Below are 24,108 nucleotides of genomic sequence, written 5' to 3' on the forward strand. Positions count from 1 at the left end.
AAATAAGATAAGTTTTATGGCTATTTTTATTTTAACTTTTTTTTTGTCCATTTCAGGATGGTTTACTAGAGAGACTATGTAAGGAAGGTATGGTATCTCCAGCAGTCCTACAAACCAGGCGATGATGGGCTTGATAATTTTAATTATTTTTGATAGCTTACTTACACATGTACAGTATATTTAGATTTGTTGGAAATTTCACTTCAAACAATAATATATTTTAAAAATGATATTGCCAGTAGGAGAGACACTCATTGTGCACCTGCTGTGTGCTCAACATGCCTATTTTTTTTTTTTAGTACTGGGGATCGAACCCAGGGCCTTGTGCATGCAAGGCAAGCACTCTACTAACTGAGCTATATCCCCAGCCCAACATGGCTGCTTTTTTAATCTTCTCAGCAGTCCTGAGAGGCAGGTAAGGTTATTGTTCCCAGTTTGCTGATGAGCCAACTATGGAGGCTCAGGAGATTTATACTACTGGTTGACAGCAGACTGGGGTTTGATGGTGGTCATTTGACTCAAAGACATCCATGCTTAGACCCTCTGCTTCTGTGCCTCACAATGATTCTAGCTTTATGAGAAATGTGGAAGCATTCATCCCTTGTTGCTCTCCTAGAGGGAAGGAGAAGAGCATGCTGAGTTGAGGCACAAGTGAGAAGCAAAGGGAAAGATGCAGAGTGTGTTTGGGCATCACAGATGATCCCTTCTGGATGGCATGTGAGGCCCAGTGGGTAAAGAGGAATGAGGAACCAGGCCAGAAAGATAGCCAGGGATCAGCTCTTAGAGCATGTTTATAGTCACCATAAGGACTTCTGGTTTCATTCTTTAAGCCATAGAGAGCTCTGGAAGGTTTTTGAGTAAGGGGGGAATGGAATGGTGTGTGCTTTGGAGTGATCTCTCATTTCTCTATGAATTCCCACCCCCCCTCCATAGGGACTGCTGTTTAATCTCTCCATCATTAGGGACTATTGTCATACTCAGATAAGAAATGCCAGGCCTGTCTGGCAGTGGAAGTGGTTGTGGAGAGAAAGGGCCTGATTTGAGAGGCACCATGAGGTGGAAGAGCCAGAATTTAGTTTCTAAACTAGAAATGACTTTAAAGAAGAGGCAGGAACCAGAGTTTCCAGCCTAGGACAGGGTAATCATATCACAGAGGAGTGTGCTTTTGGAGGAAGACATATTCCATTCCCATTTTGGGAATACTGAGTCTTAATGGATTTCTCTGTGTAGATTTCTATGCAGTTGGATATTTGGTTTTGAAGAAGGAGTCCGGTTTGGAGATTGGATTTAGGAGTCATTTGTATGAGGTGATGTGATAATTATAGTCTAGGGAAGAGGACTGATTAGAAAACCTAGACAAGGGTTTACATTTTAAGAACAGGGAAAAAACAAAGGACAAGTAGAAAAATTCAGAAAGGCCAGAGAGAGACTTATGGAGAATCATTTGGGTACCATGATAGAAGGCAAAGGGGAATAGCTGTTGCATCAGAGTCTGTAGAGGTGGGGCGTGTTCTTTGGCAGAGTGAGAAATGAGAAGAACTGAGAAGACAGCCTTATGTTGAGTTGCTCAAAGGATATGATTGGTTATATCTGAATTCGCCAAACTGTGCTTGTAAGGGGCCAGATAGTACTGATTTTTTTTTGCTTGGAGGATCATAGAATGTCTGTGCAAGTACTTGACTCTGCTGTTGTAGTGCAGTAGCAACCATGGGCAGCAGTAATAAATGAAAGGGCCTGGCTATGTTCCAATAAAACTTTATTTATAAAAATGAGAGGTGGGCCAGATTTGGTTGCAGGCCATGGTTTCCTAACCCCGATCTATAGTATATTTAGTTTCTCCTGCCACAATTAGAATGTAGTCTTCCATAAGTGGTTATATATTTATTTTTATTTTCATTTGTTCTAATTATATGAGAGTAGAGTGCATTTATGCACTTTGATATATGATACATAAATAGAGTATAATTTCTCATTTTTCTGATTGTACATGTTGTAGAATCAAATCAGTCATTAAGTCATATATGTACATAAGGTAATAATGTGTGCTTCATTCTACTATTCTTCCTGTCCCCATACCCCTCCCCATCCCTTCACTCCCTTCTGCCTAATCTAAAGTAACTCTATTCTTCCATAGTGCCCCCGCCCCACTCCCCGACTCCCCAACCCCGTATTGTGTATTACCATCCGCATATCAGAGAAAACATTCTGCCTTTGGTTTTTGGGATTGACTTGTTTCGCTTAGCATGTATTCTCTCACTCTATCCGTTTACCAGGAAATGCCATAATTTCATTCTTCTTTAAAAGCTGAGTAATATTTCATCATTTATATATACATATATATCATATTTTCTTTATTCATTCATCTGTTGAATGAATAAACAGATTCAACATCTGTTTCCATAGTAAACTATTGTGAGTTGAGCTGCTATAAACATTGATGTGGCTGTGACACTATAATATGCTGATTTTAAGTCTTTTCGATATTAACCAAGGAGTGGGATAGCTGGGTCAAATGGTGGTTCCATTCCAAGTTTTCTAAGGAATCTCCGTACTGTTTTCCAGAGTGGTTGTACCAGTTTGCAGTCCCACCAGCAGTGTATGAGTGTGCTTTTTTCCCCACATCCTTGCCAACATTTATTGTTGCTTGTATTCTTGATATTTGCCATTCTGACTGGAATGAGTTGAAATTTCAGTGTAGGCTTTTTTTTTCTTTTTTCTTTCTTTCTTTTCTTTTTTTTTTTTTTTTTTTGGTGGCACTGGGGATTCAACCCAGAGCTTTGTGCATATGAGGCAAGTACTCTACCAATTGAACTGTATCCTCAGCCATCGGTGTAGTTTTGATTGCATTTCTCTAATTGCTAGAGATGTTGAACATTTTTTTCTTATATTTATTGATTAATTGTATTTCTTCTTCTGTGAAGTGTCATCCTTAGCCCATTTATTTGATTGGGTTAGATGGAAGGACCTTCCATGCTCCTGGATAGGCAGAATTAAGATTTTTTAAAATGGCCATACTACCAAAAACCCTATACAGATTTTATGCAATTCCTATTAAAATCCCAATGATATTTTCCATAGAACTAGAAAAAAACAACATGAAATTCATTTGAAAAAATAAGAGAACCAGAATAGCCAAAGCAATCCTTAGCAAGACTGAAGCAGGAGGCACCACAATACTGGAACTTAAACTATACTACAGAGCCATAGTAATAAAAATGATATGGTATTGGTACCAAACAGACATATAGGCCAATAGAATACAGAATAGAGGACACAGAGACAAACCCACAAAATTACAATTATCTTATACCAGACAAAGGCACCATAAATATACATTGGAGAAAAGATAGCTTATTCAACAAATGGTCCTGGGAAAAATGGAAAGCCACTTGTAACAAATGAAATTAAACCTCTATCTCGAACAACCAACAATAAAAATTAAAAAACAAACAAACAAACAAAAAACCCCTCTATCTCTCACCCTGCACAAAACTCAACTCAAAGTAGATCAAAGAGTATCTATAGTATATTTAGGCACTAGAACAGAGACCCTGCACCTAATAGAAGAAAAAGTAGGCTCAAATCTTCACCATGTTGGCTTAGGATCTGACTTCCTTAACAAGATCCCTAAAGTGTGAGAAGTAAGATAAAGAATCAATAAATGGGATAGATTCAAACTAAAAAGCTTCTTCTCAGCAAAAGAAACAATCAGTAATGTGAAGAGAGAGCCTACAAATTAGGAGAAAATCCTTACCACATGCACCCCAGATAAAGTATAATTTTCTAGGTTATATAATTTTGAAAGCTAATTTGAAAATATAAAAAATGTTTAGTGATAAATTGTGATAGAATTTCTTTTATCATATTTTTTTACTTAATTAGTTACTACACTTGGAGGTAGTGAATTTTGATCTATTTATGAATTTACTAGCTTGAGCTGTTTGGGTTGAATTTTGTAGACAGGTAATTATATCATCTGCATATAGTGATGCATTTATACATACTTTCTTTTTCTTCTTTATGTTCTCTTCTAAGTTAGGGAGAACTGGTGGCTTCTGTTTTCTGCTTGTCTGACTTATTTGCTGGGATCCTGTTAGTTGTAGATTTTTCTTGGTGATTTCCTGGAGGCCTGTGTGAGTTTGAAAGTTCTGCAGCCTTCAATAGCAAAGGATGATTTAGCAAACAAGGATCCCAGCCCTTTTCTTTATGATACCAAGTCACTGGCCTTTTTCATGATTTTTTTTTATTATTGTTGTGTTTTGAAAAATTGAATCCAACCTTCTCACCAGGCCTTCCCAGCCCTGCACTGTCAGATTCCTGCTGACCTCTTTAACTGCATCCTTGCTATTTCTTCCTTTCACTCATCTCCAGCCAAATCCTTGCACTGGACTTGACCTTCACAATTGTGGCACCCTCTAGTTGGGATGGACTTCCCTGGGCCCTTTCCATGCCTGGCCAACCTTTGGGTCTCAGCTCTGAGGTATTCCCTGAATCATTCCTCTAACAAAAAGGGTTTCCCTCAGTGCTCAACTCACTTCACACAACTCACAGAACTCACTTTATGTGTCATACAACTCACTTTATGTGTGTCAGTTACTCGTCACACTTATATTACACGTAGGTTGTTCTATTTATTAATTATCTCTCCAGGCAGTAGAATGTAAGGTCTTTCTTTCTCACAACCATTGTCTCCAGTGCCCAGAACTGTGCCTGGCATAGAGTAGGCATGAACAAAAGATTCTCCTTGCTTACGGAAACATCAAGGACCTATCCTCATGATAAGCCTGATGGGTTGGGTATTCTCTATTTACCCTTTCACTCTCATCCTTCATTCTTTCCCATCTGCAACTATTTCCTGGAAGTTGAAATTGGGTCAGTGGATGTCCCTCTCCCACTAGCTTTGATTTGGAACTGGCCAGAAGAAGCTCCAACTTGAAGCTGTGAAGGAGAGTGTCTCCAGGTGTGCCCTGCAGAGTTACCTTGACTCTTGACTGAAGATCGCAGCCCCTTTCAGGCAGCTCTGTCAGTTTCCAGCTTCTCCTGTTCCCTTTCAAGCCAACAAGAGCCAAAGGAAGGAGGAAAGAGAGGTGACTGCTTTCCCGAGGTTTTAGTATACACACTGGCGTCAACCTCAGCCTCCTTCTTGCCGGCTGAGGTTGTTAGCAAAGGCTCTGTTCCTTTCCTGAAGACCATAGCTCTTGACAGTGGCCCTCCTTAGCCCATGTCTCTGCTCCTAGTGTCATATTACACATGGGGGATAGTAATGGCAGCCAGCCCTGGGGTAGTGCAGCAGTCAACTCTGGGGATCAGTCCATTCCATGCTGATTTTCTTAAACTCTACCCACGACTTTGTAAATAGTCCTTTTATGAAACTCTCAGTTACTTAACTGGATTCTCACTGATAATTTTTTCATCTGTGGAATGACAAAGTTGACTAAGTGCAGTTTCTAATGGATCTGCATCTCTTGTGACTACTAGTGACTGCTTTTGAAACCAGTGACTGATTCCGACAAATCTTGTTGCAATTGAGTTGTATAAAGATATACCTCCTGCCCTATTTGCTGTCCAGTGTGCCTCCCCTTAGGTTGATGAAATTTGGACTGTGCTTATCTCAAACCACTTTGATGACATTTTATCCTGAGATTGGGGATAGGGCTAAGTTGTTTCCCTGAAGGAGGTGACTGCATTCCTGAGGTTTAGTATACACACTGGTATTAAAATAAAGAGGAAAGCTCCCCCCAACACTAACTTTATGGTCATCCCCTTTCCAGAACATTTTATGTGGAACCAAATGTCTTTTGTTTCCCAGTCCCATCTGAGTGGATAAAGAGCAACCCCATAAAAGCACACATGGAAGAAAATGAGACTATAGATAATTGGGCTGAACCCCAAATCTGGTGCAGATTTTGATGGTGAACCCCAAACTTGCTTGATCAAGTAAGGTTAGGATGAGCTCTTGTAAGAGGACAGAGACTCGGGGCTAGGAAGATTCTTAAAGGTCATCACCCTCCCCTATCAGATTGGTCAACTTCTCCAAACTCTGCTTAAATAGCTTCAAAGAGGTAGGGCCCAGGAATTAATCAGGTGTTTTAGAGATGGTTTGTTTGATCTTGACTGGATTTAATATTGTATATTCTTTCTGACAAAGTGTTTATTAAAACAAAACAATACGTGGACTTTAGCATTCTGACTTCCTATCCCATTTCTGCTGGACCAGGTTTTTGACCCTTGTATGGGCCTCAGGTTCCCAAATGGGACACTTAGGGGTGTTTTGAATGCCATAGTGAATCCCTTCCATTTGCTGGGCATTGCACATTTTTCCGAGTGCATTGGCTGCTTTGTACTTGTACACAGACTGCATATATGGTAGTATCTTTATTTTCCTGATAGGGATAGAAATATGATCCACTGGTAATACCTAGAGAACATTTGGTTTGTTCCTTTGATAACTGGAGTAGTGATTACACTATAAAGAGCACACTGGCCCTGTTCACTTTCCTGCCATGTCCCAGCATACTACTGCCATTGGATGGGTTTCATGAATGAATAGTATGGACCCCTCTAGATTTTGCAGTGATGGCAGATAAGTAGTCATCTCCATCTATGACCTTGACCTGAGAACCACACAAATATTCTTTTTCCCCCTGTGTTACACGAGGGGATAAAGATCAGGAGGCAGTATTGTCTCGCTCCCTCCCCTTCCTCCTGCCTTTCTCCCTCCTGTCCTTCTCTCTTCCTGCATCTTGCTAGTACTCATCACATCTTTTCTATTTCCTTGTGGTTTACAGATGATCATGATGCAGTCTTGAGGTTTAATGGGGCACCCACGGCCAACTTCCAACAAGATGTGGGCACGAAAACTACCATTCGCCTGATGAACTCTCAGGTAAAATTACTGCTGTGCAGATATGGAGTGCGAGGGAGACCACACAGGGCTCCAAAGCAGAATGTATCTACAAGGCGCTCATCAAAGTGCCAGATTAGTTAAGTCTGTCAACTTCCTGAGTCCCAGGTTCTTCACTTGAGGAGGAGTCAGTGATTCCATGACCCAACCATGGGATGTGTTCATAAGAATACCCCATGGATCAGTCTGCAGTGATGGAGCTGTCTTAGACCCAGGAAAGAGAGTTCTGCTGAGGGCATACCTGGGGTGTTGTGTGAGCAGAGAACATCTAGGGGAGACTGAGGACATCTAGGGGAGACTGAGGACTGTGGTGAAAAGTGAATGAAAAAATATGTGAGATTGCTTTATAAGCTGGGAAATGTTATGCAAGTATAATAAGACATCCTCACCGTATGACTGTGTGTGATATGTCCTAGACATCATTACTTCATGAATTTCCACAGGTATAATTAGCTTCCTGAGCTGTTTCCAGGTAGCACATGTTGATTTCTCAATACCAACAGAAAGTGGAGAAATATTCTTGCCACAAAGTTCTGTTAAGAGATTTAACGAGTGGGAGAAACTAGATTATACACATCAAAAACTGCAGGATAGTTAGGTGTGGTGACTCACATCTGTAGTCTCAGCTACTCAAGAGGCTGAGGCAGGAGGATCACTTGGGATATGTGGTCACCCTGGGCAACGTAGTCAGATCTGTCTCATTGTTTTGGTTTGCTTGGTTTTTCTTCGTAAAACCAAACAAACCAAAACAATGCATGACAGGGCTGCAGATTCACTCAGAACCACTGATGTTTACCTTTTTTTTCTGAGGAAGCATATGAGCACTGGGTGTTTTGATATAAATGTTTAATCTCTATTTACCTGCCCATGACTTGAGGGATGGGGTGAATCATGGAACTGATCAGAAACACCATATCAGCACTTTCCTGGTGGAATGTGCATTTCTGCTTTCCTGTGGAGGGCTCCACTTCTTTATGTCCTTCTCTATATTTCCTGACTTGTGGCAGTTCACCAGCTGAGCAGAGGCTGCTTCCTGCATAGCATACTTCTATTGGAAGCCCATAACCCTAAAAATCCTTTTATGATGGGACAGGGGTTGAAGAACTTAACCATCTTGTGTTTTGTTCTTCCTCTAAAACCATTTTTTTTAAAAAAAGATTCGTTTTCAGCTGGGCACGGTGGTGCATGCCTGTAATCCCAGCAGCTCAGGCGGCTAGGACAAGAGACTTGCAAGTTCAAAAGCCAGTCTCAGTGAAAGCGAGGTGCTAAGCAACTCAGTGAGACTCTGTCTCTAAATAAAATACAAAAAATAGGCTGGGCATATGGCTCGGTGGTCGAGTGCCCCTGAGTTCAATCCCTGGTATTCCCAAAAATAAAAATATAAGAAAAATAATGCTATCACGGTAGCATCCTCCAGTAGCCTCTAGATACTTCCAATGCCTGTGTGCTATTCCACCTTATATTTTCGGTTTTTATATTACTTTTATTAGTAGTAGAATGGGGAGGTTTGAGAGAAATGGTTTGATTAGCAAGAGATTCTCTGTGGCCTCTAAGCTTGACTTTGAAAAATGGTCAGTATTTGGAGAAATAGCAATAGGGAGGCACTACAGAAGATGTAATTGGCAGGACAGAGAGGCACAGGAAGTAAGGGAGGAGGCATTCACAGCCCCGGCTGGGCTGGAGGTGAAGATGTGGCATGATTCCCATTGCTCTCTTCAGGGGGATGAGGCTGGACCTTTATGGCTGCTCAGACTCTGGCACGTCTGGAAATTCAGAGAAGTTAGGACTAAGTTTTCCCATTTCCCTACTCATGCCCCAGTCACAGAAATTCTGGAGCCAGAAGGCACTGTAGAGAGCACAAACACCTAGCTTCTATGTCTGTGTGAGATGCACATAAATATCTGGGAGTGAATTTTTATTTACCTTCCATTCACACATTCAGCAAATATGCATGGTATTGCCTCCAGTGTAGCAGTTGGTATGTGGCCTGTCAGATAGACTAACTAGTCTATCTGGGAGTGAAACCCAGCTGTGTCTCTCACTACCTAAATGTTTATGCCCAAATTATCTATGTCTTCATTTACTCATTTCTAAAGAGGAGGGGGGAATAATGGTATTTTCCTTGCGGGGTTGTTGTAGGATATAAATGAGAACAATCTATGCAAAGCAGTTAGAACAGTACCTGGCACATATGTCAATATATCTTAGCTGCTCTTACACTTTATATATGCAGGTATAAGCTGAGAGTGGAGGATACAGTAACAAACAAAACAGACTTAGCCTCTGTTCCTATGTTGCTTACAGATTCAACCCAATAATTATACAAATGAGCCTCAAGTTGCAATTGATAACTTCAGAAGAGAGGGTCAAGGTGTTAGGAGAGCCCAAAACAGGGACATTTGAGCTAACCATTGGAAGTGAGGATAACTTCCTAGAGGTGACAATTAGCCATTTAGGGTGAATAAGAGTAGATGATGAGAAGGTTGGAACACGTGCTTTTCAGTAAGATGAACAGCATAGGCAAGGTCTTGTGTGGAAGGAGCAGCATGTAGGAAGGAGTAGGGGTAGAAAGAGGTGGGTAGATGTGGGGTGCACGGTGAGAGATGAAGCTAAAGTAAGAAGTCAAGTCACAATGCTGAGCCAAATTTTCTTTGCTATATCACGATAAGATTTGCATTTTGCGAGCAGCACTATCCTCCATTCGATCAGAGAGGCTGCAGTAGATAGATACTGGAGCTTTTCTTAGTAGTCTGTACTACAAATGCTGGCAGGTTGCAACAGAGTGGGAAGTGAAGGTGAATGTGAGAAAAAAATGGATCTAAGAACAGTAGGCTTTAGTGTTGGAGTGGGTGTGAGAGGTGAAAGAAGTAAAGGTGCAGCTCAGTTTCTGGCCTGTGTAACCAAAGTAACTGAAGAGCCCCAAATTACTGCCTTTGCAGGTTCTTGAAAGTGTGTTGGCTGGTGAGGGTTAGAGTCAAGGAAAAAGACAGAGATAAAAAGTATGCTTCTAGATGTGTTTGGTCTGAATTATCTCTTAGCTGTAAAGACAGGTCATAAGTAGGCAATTGTCCAAATAGGGCTGAGGTTTAGTGGACAGGTCTGGGCTGGAGAAGAGAATAATGAACTGTGTGTATGTATGTGGTAACGAAGCAACAGGATTGAATGAGAGCCCTAGAGAGAGTATAGGGAGGAAAGAGGTCCTACCCAGGAGCTTTGGGTGACAAGAGCAGAGAAAGGAGGAGGTAGTGGGAAATGGTGCCAGATGCTGCTGAGGAGCCAATTTAGGTGAAGACTGAAAAGCAGCTGCTCTCTTTAGGTGACTAGAGGCCTCTGGTTACATTAGCAAAAACCTTCTGGGGAAAGTGATGAAACCAGAAGCCAACTGGGGTATACTGATGGATTGAGAGGGCAAACGTGGATGGTTTTTTCCAAAGTCTGACTCTAAAGCAGAGGAGAGAGAAGGCAACTGGTGGAGAAAGTTAATAATTCCAGGGCCTGTTTTTATTCTTTCCATCTTTTAGGTCAGAAAGAACCAAATAAAGAAAGTAATGTCAACCCCAAATTAAAGTTCCAGTTTCCTTTTGAGAATGACATTGTGGGAAATGTCATGGATGAGACCAATCGTGGTAGGGACAAAATGACTGGGCATTTAGATGGACATTTTCCAGCCTCCCTTGCAATTAAATATATTAGTGACTGAATTCTAATCAAATGAGGTGATATATGCCACTTCTAGAACTGGTCCATAAAATTTTTCCTATGCACTTACCTTTCTATGGTTGAATGTAAGAAAACAGAACAACATTCAAAGTCATGTGTTAAAGATGGAAGAACCACAAGGTAGGCTAGGTCCATCTTAAAGGAGAGCCAGTTGCCCTTAGGAACACTCATTGTGAACTTCATGTGTGCAAGAAATAAATTTTCTGTTGTATTTAAAAAAAATAAAAGCCAGTGGCAATGGTAGGGGGAGGATTCTGGAAACATGGCAGAGGAGGAAGCATACTGTCTTCCCACCTAGACAACCACTGCCCTGCAGAATCTGTAGATGTCTCACTGTTGTGGAACTTCAGCGTCCAAAGTAAGCTTGAAACCTCCAGGGAAAGATTTGGATGATAAATTATGGTTAATTTCAATCAATCTCTGCTGTTAGCATGTAGCAGCCATCCATCCTGTCCCTTTGCCCCAGAATAAGCAACTGTGCACATTCCTACAGCACACTAGACCCAGCCTATAGGAGACAGAGTGGGAAATAAGCACCTATCCCTCAAATCCTGGGGGAAGTGGGGGTCTGTTCTCTGATTACTAATAGCTTTTTCTTAACACAAAGGTACAAAGATTAGGTAGCCACCAATCACTATTAAACCCCCTCCCCATTGTTAGGAACACCTTCTCCTCTGGCTGAAGTAAATTTCAGGGGATTTAAAGGCCTGGTGGCTCCTCCTGCCCCAGCCCACTTCATTTTTGTTCCTTAGGCTTTTGGGGAGCCAAACATTGAAAACTAGGTCACTTAAAACAACTGCAGATATGGAGTGTGCTAGTCGGCTTTAAGTATGTGAGATAATCAACTTAGAAAGACAAAAGGTTTATTTTGGCTCACACTTTTGAAGGTTTCAGTCCATGAACAGATGATTTCTTTGCTTTTGGGCCTGTGTCCACAAGCAAAAAGGGTCCCAATATGCCCTCAGGGCCATGTCCTTAAAGACTTGAAAATATCCCACTAGGGCCACCTCTTAAAGGTTCTACAACTTCCTACTAGGGTCATTCTAAGGAAAAAACCTTTAACTTACGGTCTTTTGGGGATCATTCTAGTTCCAAACTATAGCATGGGAAAAATTAGAAAGTCATTGTGCAAGTTCAGAAGGGTTGGGCTCAGAGAAGACCTAAGAAAAAGTTTGTATAACTCAGGCTGATTTTCAGCAAACATAATCTCTAATAATTAAACAAACAAACAAACAAAAAAACAACCAGCAAACCTTAGGGAAGAGTGTGAATCTGACTTCCAGAGTTATCCACATTATTCGATTCAAATGTCCTATTTTGAAAAGAAAATCACAAGGTTCACAAAGAAATAGCAAAGTATGGCCAATTCAGAGATAAAAATAAACCAATAGAAACAATCTTTGGAAAAGAGCTGAGGGAAGGTTTATTAGATAAAGACTAAAGCAATTGTCTTAAAGATACTAAAACAAACAAACAAACAAACAAACTAAAGGAAGACATGGATAAAATCAAGGGATTGATAACAAAATAGAAATATCAATAAAGAGGAAGAAAAAAAAAAACCTAAAAAGAAACTAAATAGAAATTTTCGAGCTGCAGTGTGCAATAATTAAAATGAAAAATTCACTTGATAGACCCAAAAGCAGATTTTAACAGATAGAAGAGAAAGATCAATGACTAGAAGATAGAAATATGGGAATCATAGAGTCTGAGGAACAGGAAGAAAAAGGATTGAAGAAAAGTGAACAGAGGCTAAGAGACCTCTGGGATACCATTAAGTGGATCAACGTATGCATTGTGGAAGTCTCAGGAAAAGGAGAGAGGGACAGAAAGGATATCTGAAGAAATAATGGCCAGGAACTTCCCAAATTTAATGAAAGACATGAGCATATACTTCAAAGAACTTCAACACATTACAAGTAATATGAACTCAAAGAAACATTGAGACATATTGTAATCAAACTGTTGAAAGCAAAAGAAAGATCTTAAAGGAGCAATTAAAAAGATAGTTTAAATGATGATATCTATATTCTTAAACATTTTGAGACTTAATTTGTGACTTAACATAGAGTCTATCTTAAACTATCCTCAATAAGATTAGTAGCATATTTGCTACTAAATTTCAGAAATTTTGGATGCCAGAAATTTGAAATGTTAAAGAAAAAACAAAAACTGTCAACCAAGAATCCTATATCCAGCAAAATTGCCCATCAAAAATCAATCAAGACATTCCCAGATAAATTAAATGGAGAGAGTCCATTAACACAGACCTGTCTCATAAGAAATGCTAAAAAATATTCCAGCAGGTTGAAATGATAGGATAATAGACAGTAACTAAAAGTCATATTTACTAGACTAAACTCAAAGCCATATAAAGAAATAAATATCTCAGTAAAGGTAAATATGTGGCCAGTTATAAAAGCTAGGGCTACCACAGCAATGATGTATGACTCTATTTCTTGCCTTTTACATGATTTAAGAGAATAACACATTTAAAAACATATTTGTCTAAAAGTTGGTGTTATTGTAACTTGTTTGTAATTCAACATTTCATTTTGTCCATATTTTAAGAGCATTTAACAATTATTAGCTCATGATTTTTTGGACATACAGTTATATAGATATAATTTTATGACATCAGCAATTGAAAGATGGAGATATTAAAGGAGCAGACTTTTTGTATTTTATTGAAATTAAGCTGGTGTAAACTGGAATTAGAGTGTTGTAACTTTAGGATATTAAATGTAATATCCATGGTTACCAGTTTCCTTTTTTTTATATGATAGCAGAATGCATTACAATTCTTATTACACACATAGAGCACAATTTTTCATATCTCTGGTTGTATACAAAGTATATTCACACCAATTTGTGTCTTCATACATGTGCTTTGGATAATAATAATCATCACATTCCACCATCATTATCAGTTTCCATTTTGTTCTTAATTTCTAGCTTTGCTATTTTGGTCAGAGAAGATATTTTGAATGATGATATCTATATTCTTAAACTTTTTGAGACTTAATTTGTGACTTAACATAGAGTCTATCTTAAAAAAAGTCCCAAGTGCACTTGAATTTTGGGGGGTGGATGGCCAGCATCTCATTGGGGATTCTTCTTCCTGCCTAGAAGGGTAAGCCACCCTAAAACAACTTAAAATCTCAAATAATTAGTGAATAACAAAATACAAAGGCAAAGCCCCTGGTAGATCTAGTCTGCATGGTTCTGGAACTAGACAAAAACAAAATGGCTCAGGTAGTTTATTTAAGGGGATACATGAAAGGCAAGGATAAAGTTTCAAAGGCAAAGTCTTGCTTCATGATTTCTTGCACTCAGCAGGTTGATTGACATCTTGGCAGGTCACACCCATCTCAGGTGCTGTGTGGGCCACGGCAGAGCGGAATAGAGATTCACATTGTTCTTGGGTAACTGACCAGAGGAAATGTCTATGATTATTGCCAGATACCAGATGTCTTTATCCACAAGGCTTCCATACACAGTGACGCACAAGCAACCTGTGGACGGCTTCTAACATTTGAGAAGAATGTGTATTCTATTGTGGTTGGGCAGTGTCCCTGAATGTCTGTTAGATCTAGTTGGTTTATTGTGTTATTCTTCGGTTTCCTTCTCTTCTGTCTGGTTGTTATCCAGAGTGTGGTGTCAAAATCTTCAATTATTTTTTGTAGAACTACATACACATAGTCTAACAATCAATGGAGAAAAGAAGAAATCACAGTGGAAATTAGAAAACATTTAGGGATGAATGAAATGAAAAATACAATATATAAAATTTATGGGATACAGTGAAAACAGTGCTAGAGGGGAAAAATGCATAACTCTGAAGTTTGGGGCATTGACATGATGTCACATGGAAAGTTCTGCTCCTGACCTCATGTGGTGGGTCACAAGCCAAAATGCAGGTGGATCAAAAAATGTCATAAAGTTATCTTCAGTCTATGTGTATAAAATGTACATGAAGCCAAAATAAATTTTGTGTTTAGACTTTAGTTCCATACCTAAGATATCTCATTAGTATATGCAAAATTTTGAGAACCTGAAAAAAAAATCTGAAATCAAAACATTTTCGATCCTAAGCACTATGGATAGAAGATAACCTAAATTTTTAAGATGAAATACTGCTCAAAACAAGTGGATTAAATACAATCCTTTTGAAAATCCCAGTGATGTTATTTGCAAACCTAGAAAAACCCATCCTAAACAAAACAAACAAACAAAAAACAGCATACTACAGGGACACAGCCACATCAATGTTTATAGCAGCACAATTCACAATAGCTAAATTGTGCAACCAACCTACATGCCCTTCAGTAGATGAATGGATAAAAAATAATGTGGCATATATACACAATGGAATATTACTCAGCAATAAAAGGATAAACTCATGGCATTTGCAGGTAAATGGATGGAGTTAGAGAAGATAATGCTAAGTGAAGTTAGCCAATCCCAAATAACCAAATGCCGAATGTTTTCTTTGATATAAGGAGGCTGATTCATAGTGGGATAGGGAGAGGGAGCATGGGAGGAATAGACAAACTCTAGATAGGGCAGAGGGGTGGGAGGGGAAGGGAGGGAGCATGGGGTTAGAAATGATGGTGGAATGTGACGGACATTATTATTCAAAGTCCATGTATGAAGACACAAATTGGTGTGAATATACTTTGTATACAACCAGAGATATGAAAAATTGTGTTCTATATGTGAAATAAGAATTTTAATACATTCTGCTCTCATATAGTAAAAAGATCATATGGAATCACAAGGGACTCATTAAGTACTTAGAATAATCCTGAAGAAGAATAAAAAAGCTGGTGGACTCAACACTTCTTGATTTCAAAACTTATTCCAGTGCTTCAGTAATCAAAACAATATGATGCTGGTTTAAAATCAGATATATAAACTTGCAGAATTGAACAGAAAATTCAGGAATAAACCCTTGCATATGTGGTCCATTGAGTTTTACCCAGTATGTTAAGATTGTTTAACGAGGGAAATGTCTTTTGAAGAAATGGTACTGGGAAAACTGGTTATCCACATGGAAACCCATTGATGTTGGACCCCTAGATAATATCATATACAAACAATAACTCAAAATAAACCTATGGTCTAAATATAAGACCTAAAACTCTTAGAACACAACATAGGGCAAATGCTTCATGGCATCAGATTTGAAAATGATTTTATGGTCATGACACCAAAAGCACTTAGCAACAGGAGAAAAATATAAAAATTTGACTTAATGAAAATATTTTAAATCGTGTATCAAAAGGCATTCTCAACAGAGTGAAAAGAAGACAGAATGGGAGGGAACATTTGCAAATCATATATCTGATGAAGGATTAATGAGTTGAATGTATAAAGAACTCCTAAAACAACAAGAAAAAACGCAATTCAAAAATGAGCAGAGGACTTAAATACATTCCTCGGAGGTATACAAATGTCCTGTAAGAACATGGGAAGATATTCAACATCGTTAAGCATTAGGGAAATATAAATCAAAACTACCATGCAGTACTTCTACCCCACTTTCATTAGGACGACTTCTATTAGGAGAAATTGAAACCTGTGCATTGGTGGAAATGTAAAATGGTTAGCAACTGTGGAAAATAGTATGGTGGTTCCTCAGAAAATTTTAAATAGAACTATCATATGATCCAGCAATTCCACTTCTTGGTACAGAGTTAAAAGAATTGGAAGCTACATTTAGAACAGGTACACCCATGTTCACAGCACAATTATTTAGAATATCTAAATGGTGGAAGTAACCCAAGTGACTATTGATGGGCGAATGAATAAGCAAAATTTGGTACATACATATAGTGAAGTCTTACTAAATCTTAAAAATGAAGAAATTCTGACAAGTGCTGCAACATGGATCAACCTTGAGGTCATAATGTTGAATGAAGTAGACCAGTTGCAAGAAGAAAAATGTTTAATTCTTTTTATATGAAGCACTCAGAGTAATGTAAATCATAGAAATGAAAATAGAATGGTAATTGTCAGGACCTGGGAGGGAGGGGGAATGTCATAGAAATGAAAATAGAATGGTAATTGTCAGGACCTGGGAGGGAGGGGGAATGTGAAGTTATTGTTTAATGGGAACAGAGTTTTGATTTTATAAGACTGAATTCTGGAGATGGATGACAGTGATAGCTGCTTAACAATGTAAATGTATAATGTCACCGAACTTTTAAGTCCACTTAAAAGTGAGTAAGATAACCAATTTTAGTTTATGTGTATTTTACCACAGTGAAAAATAAGTCAGCGGAGGAGACAGTCACAAAAGGACAAATACCGTAGGATCACAGTTACCAAGACCTAGTGGGAGGAAGGAATGGGAAGTTGATTAATAGGCCCTGTGTTCCAGTTTGCAAAGACCAAAAAGTTCTGGAGGTGGATGGTTTTAATGGTTTCATAACATTGTAAATGTACTTAATGTGACTGAGCTATATAAACAATGGCTCAAGTGATAAATTGCATTATGTGATAGTTTATCACAATAAGTTATTTTTTGGACCAACAGGGAGAAACCAGTTAATAAAGGGAAAAAATGAAAATAGTTAAAAGAAGAGACAGTTAAGTAGTTCCTGAGATGGTAAGGGTGATTGAACATGCCCAGTGGAGGATTAACCCAGTAGGAAGGAATCAGGAGTGAAGAAGAATAAGAGGGGTACAGCTGAAGATAGTTTAGGATGCAAGGTCAGAGGCCCGGCCAGGCTGGAGGGAGAATAGGGGGAAAGAGGTTTTAATAGAAAAGGTTCCAGCAAAGTTTGAAATGGTCATTGAAGAAGAGTGAGTGAATGAGTAATCTGAGAAGTGTAGTCAGATTTCCAGGCTATGCTGGGCCACTTTGAGGTTCAAGAACATGAATTTAGAGAGGAAACCTATCACCATGTGATGCCTGGGTGGTATGATCTGGAAGTTGGTAGGCAGCAGCAACTGAAAAGAGGTATGTATGAAGTAGCCTGTCCTTGAGTACCTCTTTGTGGTGTTTTGGTTATCCTCACTTGAAGAACTAAATTTGAATCCTGCAAAGATTCTGGAATTTTATTTAAAGGCGAGGCAAGATTACCTGGAAATTAAAAGTACTGGAGTCAAACATTACTGGTTAAATTCCTCCTGCGGCTCTTCATACATGAGTGACTTGAGCAGGTTGTTTTATTGTTTTGAGCCTCACTTCCTTCATTTGTAAAACAGAAAGAACAGTTACTATGTGAGGTCTTTGTAGGAGCAAATGAAACACTAAGCAAAGAGATTGGTAGGCAGCAAGTGCTTTGTAAATGGTGATGGTGGTTACTGAAGCATGAAGGCCTGCCCCTGTTTGTTTGGGAATGACTATGCCTTCTGCAATCTCCCAGAGATGGGCCTTTTATCTCCTGGAAGGGGCGGTGAACCAATGTTTTAAATGCAGTAAAATGCAAGTAATCTAAATTGGCTATCTTAGACACTTTTTAGCATCTCTGCAGAAGGGGCCCAGCAGAAGTTAGGAAAAACTTGTGTTAAAGCATCATTTTTTTTTTTTTTAAAGCAAGATCATGACTCTTGTACAAATAAAAATAAATATTTTTTTTTAAAGCGAGAGAGAGAGAGAGATAATTTTTTTAATATTTATTTTTTAGTTTTCAGCAGACACAACATCTTTATTTGTATGTGGTGCTGAGGATCGAACCCGGGCCACACGCATGCCAGATGAACGCACTACTGCTTGAGCCACATCCCCAGCCCAATTTTTGATAAAGCTTTTATTTTACTCATATGAGGGAACCAGGCAGATGTTACAAGTGGTTCAGAGAAAAAGTTAAAACAGCACAAATTTGGAGTAAAATTAATGAAACTGTTTTTGTTTTGTTTCTCCCCCCCATGATGTAGGGGGGGGGGAGGAGGAAAGTCACTTAAAACTCTTACTGGGCAACACTTGAGTGAGCAAGTTTTTCAATTGCCTATTTCTAAAGTGCTCCCATAGAATCAGAATGGGACAGAGAAGGAGGGTGTGGTGTAGGCAATGCAGAATTCTCTGCTGAAGGATCATATTTTTTCTTACACTTCTAGATCCCTGTGCTCCCCATACTGGGGCTGAGAGGTGAGTGGCCCACTTTACAGGGCATACAATCTACTGTCGTGAAAGACTTTCCTGCTCACCTCAGACATACAGACCCTCATTTACTCCTCCCATAAGCACCACCAAATGTCTGGGCTGTTGCTTGAATACTCTAGTCGTGGGCAGCTACATAACAGTACTTCTTAAAGTACTGAATTGTGACTGATACTTTTTTATCATTGCTCATCTTGATATCCCAGGAAGCTGGCGGTCCTTTCTATCTCTTGTTTGGTCAGTTGTTTGTGTGGATGTCAGTCTGTGCGTGCTCACCATTGCACAATAAGAGCACTTAGGGTTCTGCCTCTGAGTTGCTCATTCTCTTCTCAAATAGGACCTCCTGCCAGTAGCTCTCTTCTGACCAGGGCTGGTGTTTGTTCAGCTCCCTTCTCACATGGCATAGGGTAGCACTGTGCACATCTGGGTCATGACAACGTCATGGAAAACAAAACGATGCTTTTTTTTTTTAACTTAGAAGGTGGCTTTTTATAGAAAATTGTCATCCCATGAAGTTTCAGCTCAGCAGACCCATTCATACCCATACCAGATGGTGTTATGAGATTCAACAGGAAACCAATACAGTTAAAAGTGGGCCTTTAAATAAATCCAGTTTTGACTATAAACTTAAGAAGGTTTCTGTGAGACTCAGCTGAGCACCTGCTGTGCTTATTGGGCCTGAAAGAGGAGACAATGGGACAAGAAGACACAGTGGCTTCCTCAGAAGATTTTGTGCTAATTGGGGAGAGAAAACCTACCTCCCATGCCTAGGGATAGGGCGTGCTGATGAGTTCAACCAGAACATTCACAGATGACTTAATGGGGCTTATCCTGAAATAATAGCTTGTACCATTTATTAAATACTTACACTGTCTGAGGACCTTCCATGTCTGGATAGGTGTTGGCGGGGGCAGTGTGTATGTGGAGGAGGTTGGATTTCCATCAACAGTGGATCTAAAAACAGCTAGGGTGAGCTGGGTGACATTGATGGAACCTCTTTAGTGTAGTATTTTGGCATCACGACTTAGGAGCTGAAATCTAAACATGATGGCTGCATGAGTTTTAGGACTTTTTGATTTTGCCAGCAGCACATTCTGTCACTGATCTTTTTCGGAATCAGAAAAGGGCTATTACTTGTCATTGGATTGGGCTTGCCTTCTTATTCCAAGGCTCCTCGTTACAAGTGTTCAACATATCAGAGCTGCGCTCAGTCTTCTTTTCCTTGTGCAGTTTGCCCATCTGCTGGATAGCCAGCTGTCCCATATTCCATTTAGTCAAGCAAATAAACTTCCACAAAATCCCTGATCAATATGAAGAAGAGCAAAGTGATACAATTTCTTCCCCTTAAGGACTTTAGTTGAGGAGAAAAGTCTCAGCCCCCTTCAAACACACAAAGTACAATGTAAACCAGGGTACACGCCAGTGTTGGACAGGTGCCCCTGACTTTTAAGGTTAGACAAGGACATTGATGCCCACTTTTTTCGAATCTGTCTGCATTCTAGTTCTTAATGATGACTTTTAAGGCATTTTTTCTTTTTTAGTACTAAATCCAATTCAGAGTCAGGTATTGTACTTAGTCAATATGTCTCTTTAGTCTAGAATATTTCCATAGCTTCCTTTTATCTTTAAAGATATTGACTTTTTATATGTAAATTCACAATGGTTATTCATAATAGTGGGGTTCATTTTGACATATTCATAAACATATAATATAGTTTGCTCATATCAATCCCTAGTACTTCTTCTTTCATTTTTCTCCTCCCTCCTCTGATTCCCTTCCTCTACTCTATTGGTCTTCCTTCTGTTTATTTATTCATTTACTTTTTAGTGGTGCATTATAGTTACATGTAAGATTGGAATGCACTGTAATATATTCATATATACATCAACATAATTTGATCAACTTCATTCCCCAGTTTCCCCCCTTTCCCTTTTCTCCTCTGTCCCCCTTTGGTTCCTTGCTTCTGCTCTCCTGATCTCCCTTCTGTTTTTGTGAGATCCCCTTTTTAAATTTCTTTTTCTCTCTCTAGCTTCTGGATACAAGACACAATGTCCTGAGTCTAGCTATTTCACTCAGTATGATATTCTCCAGTTCCGTCTATTTACCAACAAATGACATAGTTTTAGTCTTCTACTGAATTGAACTCTATTGTATATATACACATATCACATTTTCTTTATCCATCCATCTATTAACAGGTACCTATGTTGGTTTCATAACTTAGCTATTGTGGATTGTGCTGCTATAAACTTTGGCATGCATTTATCACTATACTATGTTGATTTCAGCTTTTTTAGAAAAATACTAAGGTGGGATAGCTGGGTTATATGATAGTTCGATTCCTGATTGCCTGAGGAATCTTGAAACTGCTTTCAAAAGTGGTTGTGCTAATTTGCAGTCCCACCAACAATGTATAAATATATTTTTTCTCCATATCCTTGCCAGCAATTATCATTACTTGTACTTTTGATGATTGCCATTCTAAATGGGTTGAGATGAAATCTCAGTGTAGTTTTGATTTGCATCTCCCTGATTGCTAAGGATGTTGACCATTTTAAAAATACATTTGTTGGTCATTTGTATTTCTTCTTTTGAGAGATGTCTCCTTAGATCTTTTGCCTACTGAGTGGGTCATTATGTTTTCTTTTTCTTCTTCTCCCTCTTCCTTCTTTTCTCTCTTTTTCTCTTTATTTCCTTCTTTCTTATTCTTCTTCCTCTCCTTCTCCTCCTCCTCCTCCTTCTGCAGTTTTTTGAATTTCTGTGTATTGTGGACATTAACCTCTGTTGAGGAGTAGCTGGCAAAGATTTTCTTCCATTCTGTAGGGTTTCTTGTCACTCTCTTGTTTCCTTTGCTCTGCAGAAGCTTTTTAAGTTAATGCCATCCCACTTATGAATTCTTGGCTTTATTTCATGAGATATAGGAGTAGTATTTAGGAAGTGTATGCATGCACCAATGTGTTGAAATATTGCCTCTGTTTTCTTCTATCAGGATCACTATTTCTGATATAATTCCTAGGTATTTGATCCACTTTGAGTTGATTTTGTGCAGGGTGAGAGGCAGGGATCTAGTTTCATTCTTGTACATGTGAATATCCAGTTTTCTCAGCATCATTTATTAGAAAGATTGTATTTTCTCCAATACCTTTGTTGAGTATCATATGACTGTATTTATGTAGATTAGTCTCTGTGTCTTCTAGTCTATTCCCTGGTCTTCAAATTTGTTTTGATGGCAATACCCTGCTGTTTTTGTTACTATGGCTCTGTAATATAATTTGAGATCAGGTATTGTGATGTCTCCAGCTTCACTCTTGCTACTCAGGATTGCTTTGACTATTCTGGGTCTTTTATTCTTCCATATAAATTTTAGGAGTCTTTTTTTCTAGTTCTGTGAAAAATGTTGTTGGTATTTTGTTAGGGAGTGCATTGAATCAGTAGGTTCCTTTTGGTAATTACGGCCATTTTAACAATTGATTATACCTGTCCATGAACAGCATAGGTCTTTCCATCTTCTAAGAGCTTTCAATTTTTTCCTTCATTGTTTTATAATTTTCAATGGAGAGGTCTTTCACCTCTTTGGTTAGGTCTATTCCTAGGTATTTTTTTAAGTTGTTGCAAATGGAGTAGTTTTATTCATTTTTTCCTCAGCAGATTTATTATTGGTGTATGAGAAAACTATTGATTTTTTTGTATGTTGATTTTGTATCCTGCTACTTTGATGAATTTGTTCATCCACTCTGGAAGTCTTATGGAGTTTTTTGTGTGCTCTAGAATCATATCATCAGAAAACAAAGATAGGTTGACTTTTTGTTTTCTTATTTGTATTATTTTAATTGTTTTCTCTTGCCTGATTGCTCTGGATAGAGTTTCAGGAACTATATTGAATAGGAATGGTGACAATGGACATCCTTATCTTGTTCCTGATTTTAGAGAAAATGTTTTCAGCTTATCTTTATTCAATATGATGTTGGCTTTGAGTTTGTCATTTATAACCTTTATGATGTTGAGGTAAGTTCCTTTTATCCCTAGTTTCCTTAATGTTTAACAGGAATGAGTGCTAAATTTTGTCAAAGGCTTTTTTTTGCATCTGTTGAGAAGATTATGTGATTTTTGTCCTTGTTTCTCTTTATGATTAATTTTATTTATTGATTTGTGTACATTGAACTAATTTTGCATCCCTGGGATGAATCCAACTTGATCATGGTGCATTATCTTCTTCATGTGTTTTTGAATGTGATTTGCTAATGTTTTATTAACAACTTTTCCAGCTATTCTCATCAGGGATATTGGTATAAAAGTTTTCTTCCCTTGGTGTGTCTTTATGTGGTTTTGGTATCAGGGTGATACTGTCTTCATAGAATGAGTTTTGAATTGTTCCCTCCCTTTCTGTTTCATGGAATAATTTGAGGATGATTGGTTTTACTTCTTTTTTAAAGATCTGGGAGAACTCAGCTGAGAATCCATCTGGTCCTGAGCTTTTCTTTGTTGGAAGGCTTTTTATTACTGCTCCAATCTCATTTCTTGATATTGATTTGTTTAGGTTTTCCCTGCTTCTTTGTTCAATTATAGTATATCATATATGTCTAGAAATTTGTCAAAAGATATTGACATTTTTGAAGAATCCGGTTCTTTAAAAAAAAAAAACCACATACATAGTCTCTATAGTCAAGTAATATCTGTATCTACATCAACACACACACACACACACACAATGTATTAGGCATCATCTTGGGCTGCCATAATAATGTACTACAAACTGGATAACACAGACAACAAAAATTTATTTCTCAGAGTTCTGAGGTCAAAACCTAAGCTCAGGTTACCATCTGGGTTGGTTTCTGGTGCAGTCTCACTCCTCAACTTACAGATGGCTGTCTTTATACTGTGTCCTCATGTACTCTTCCTTCTATGTTTGCAAGGAGCAACTCTGGTGTCTTTTCCTCTTTTTTGTAATGACACCACTTTTATCAGATTAGGGCTCTACCCCTAAGACCTAATTATCCCCCTAAATGTCCTTTCTCTAATTGTAATCACAATGGGAATTAGGACTTCAACATTTGAATTTGGGAGTATGGGGCAATATAGTCCATATTAGAAGGAAAAAGATTTGAGAAGAACAAAGTCCCAGATATTCAGAGGTATTACCTGAAGAACGCTATTATGTACAGTCTTGGTGTGTGTTTATTTAAACGTCGGTGGTGGTGTGAGTGTAGCCCTGCTAGAAAAGAGGGAACACTCCGCTATAAGCCCACCTCTGAGCTCTGGTCCTGTCTCTGCTTCAAACTCTTCTTATAGCCTTACACAATTCTCTCTTCTCTCTGGGCCTCATTTTACCCATCTGGAAAATGATGGGTTTGGTCAGTCCATCTGTAATCT

At 38.7% G+C, this 24,108-nt stretch overlaps 1 protein-coding gene across 8 annotated transcripts in view; it reads left to right on the top strand.

The window, feature by feature from the left end:
* St6gal1 (ST6 beta-galactoside alpha-2,6-sialyltransferase 1) overlaps positions 1-24,108 on the top strand; it is a 142,933-nt gene that overhangs the window by 112,414 nt on the left and 6,411 nt on the right. For all 8 annotated transcript variants that reach the window (XM_071615165.1, XM_027951428.3, XM_027951430.2 and 5 more), the window contains one exon: positions 6,789-6,886. In XM_071615165.1, the coding sequence (XP_071471266.1) occupies positions 6,789-6,886 (98 nt within the window). The remainder of the gene's footprint in view (positions 1-6,788; positions 6,887-24,108) is intronic.

Source organism: Marmota flaviventris, chromosome 8, assembly GCF_047511675.1.
Source record: "Marmota flaviventris isolate mMarFla1 chromosome 8, mMarFla1.hap1, whole genome shotgun sequence".
In the NCBI taxonomy this organism is placed as follows: Eukaryota; Metazoa; Chordata; class Mammalia; order Rodentia; family Sciuridae; genus Marmota; species Marmota flaviventris.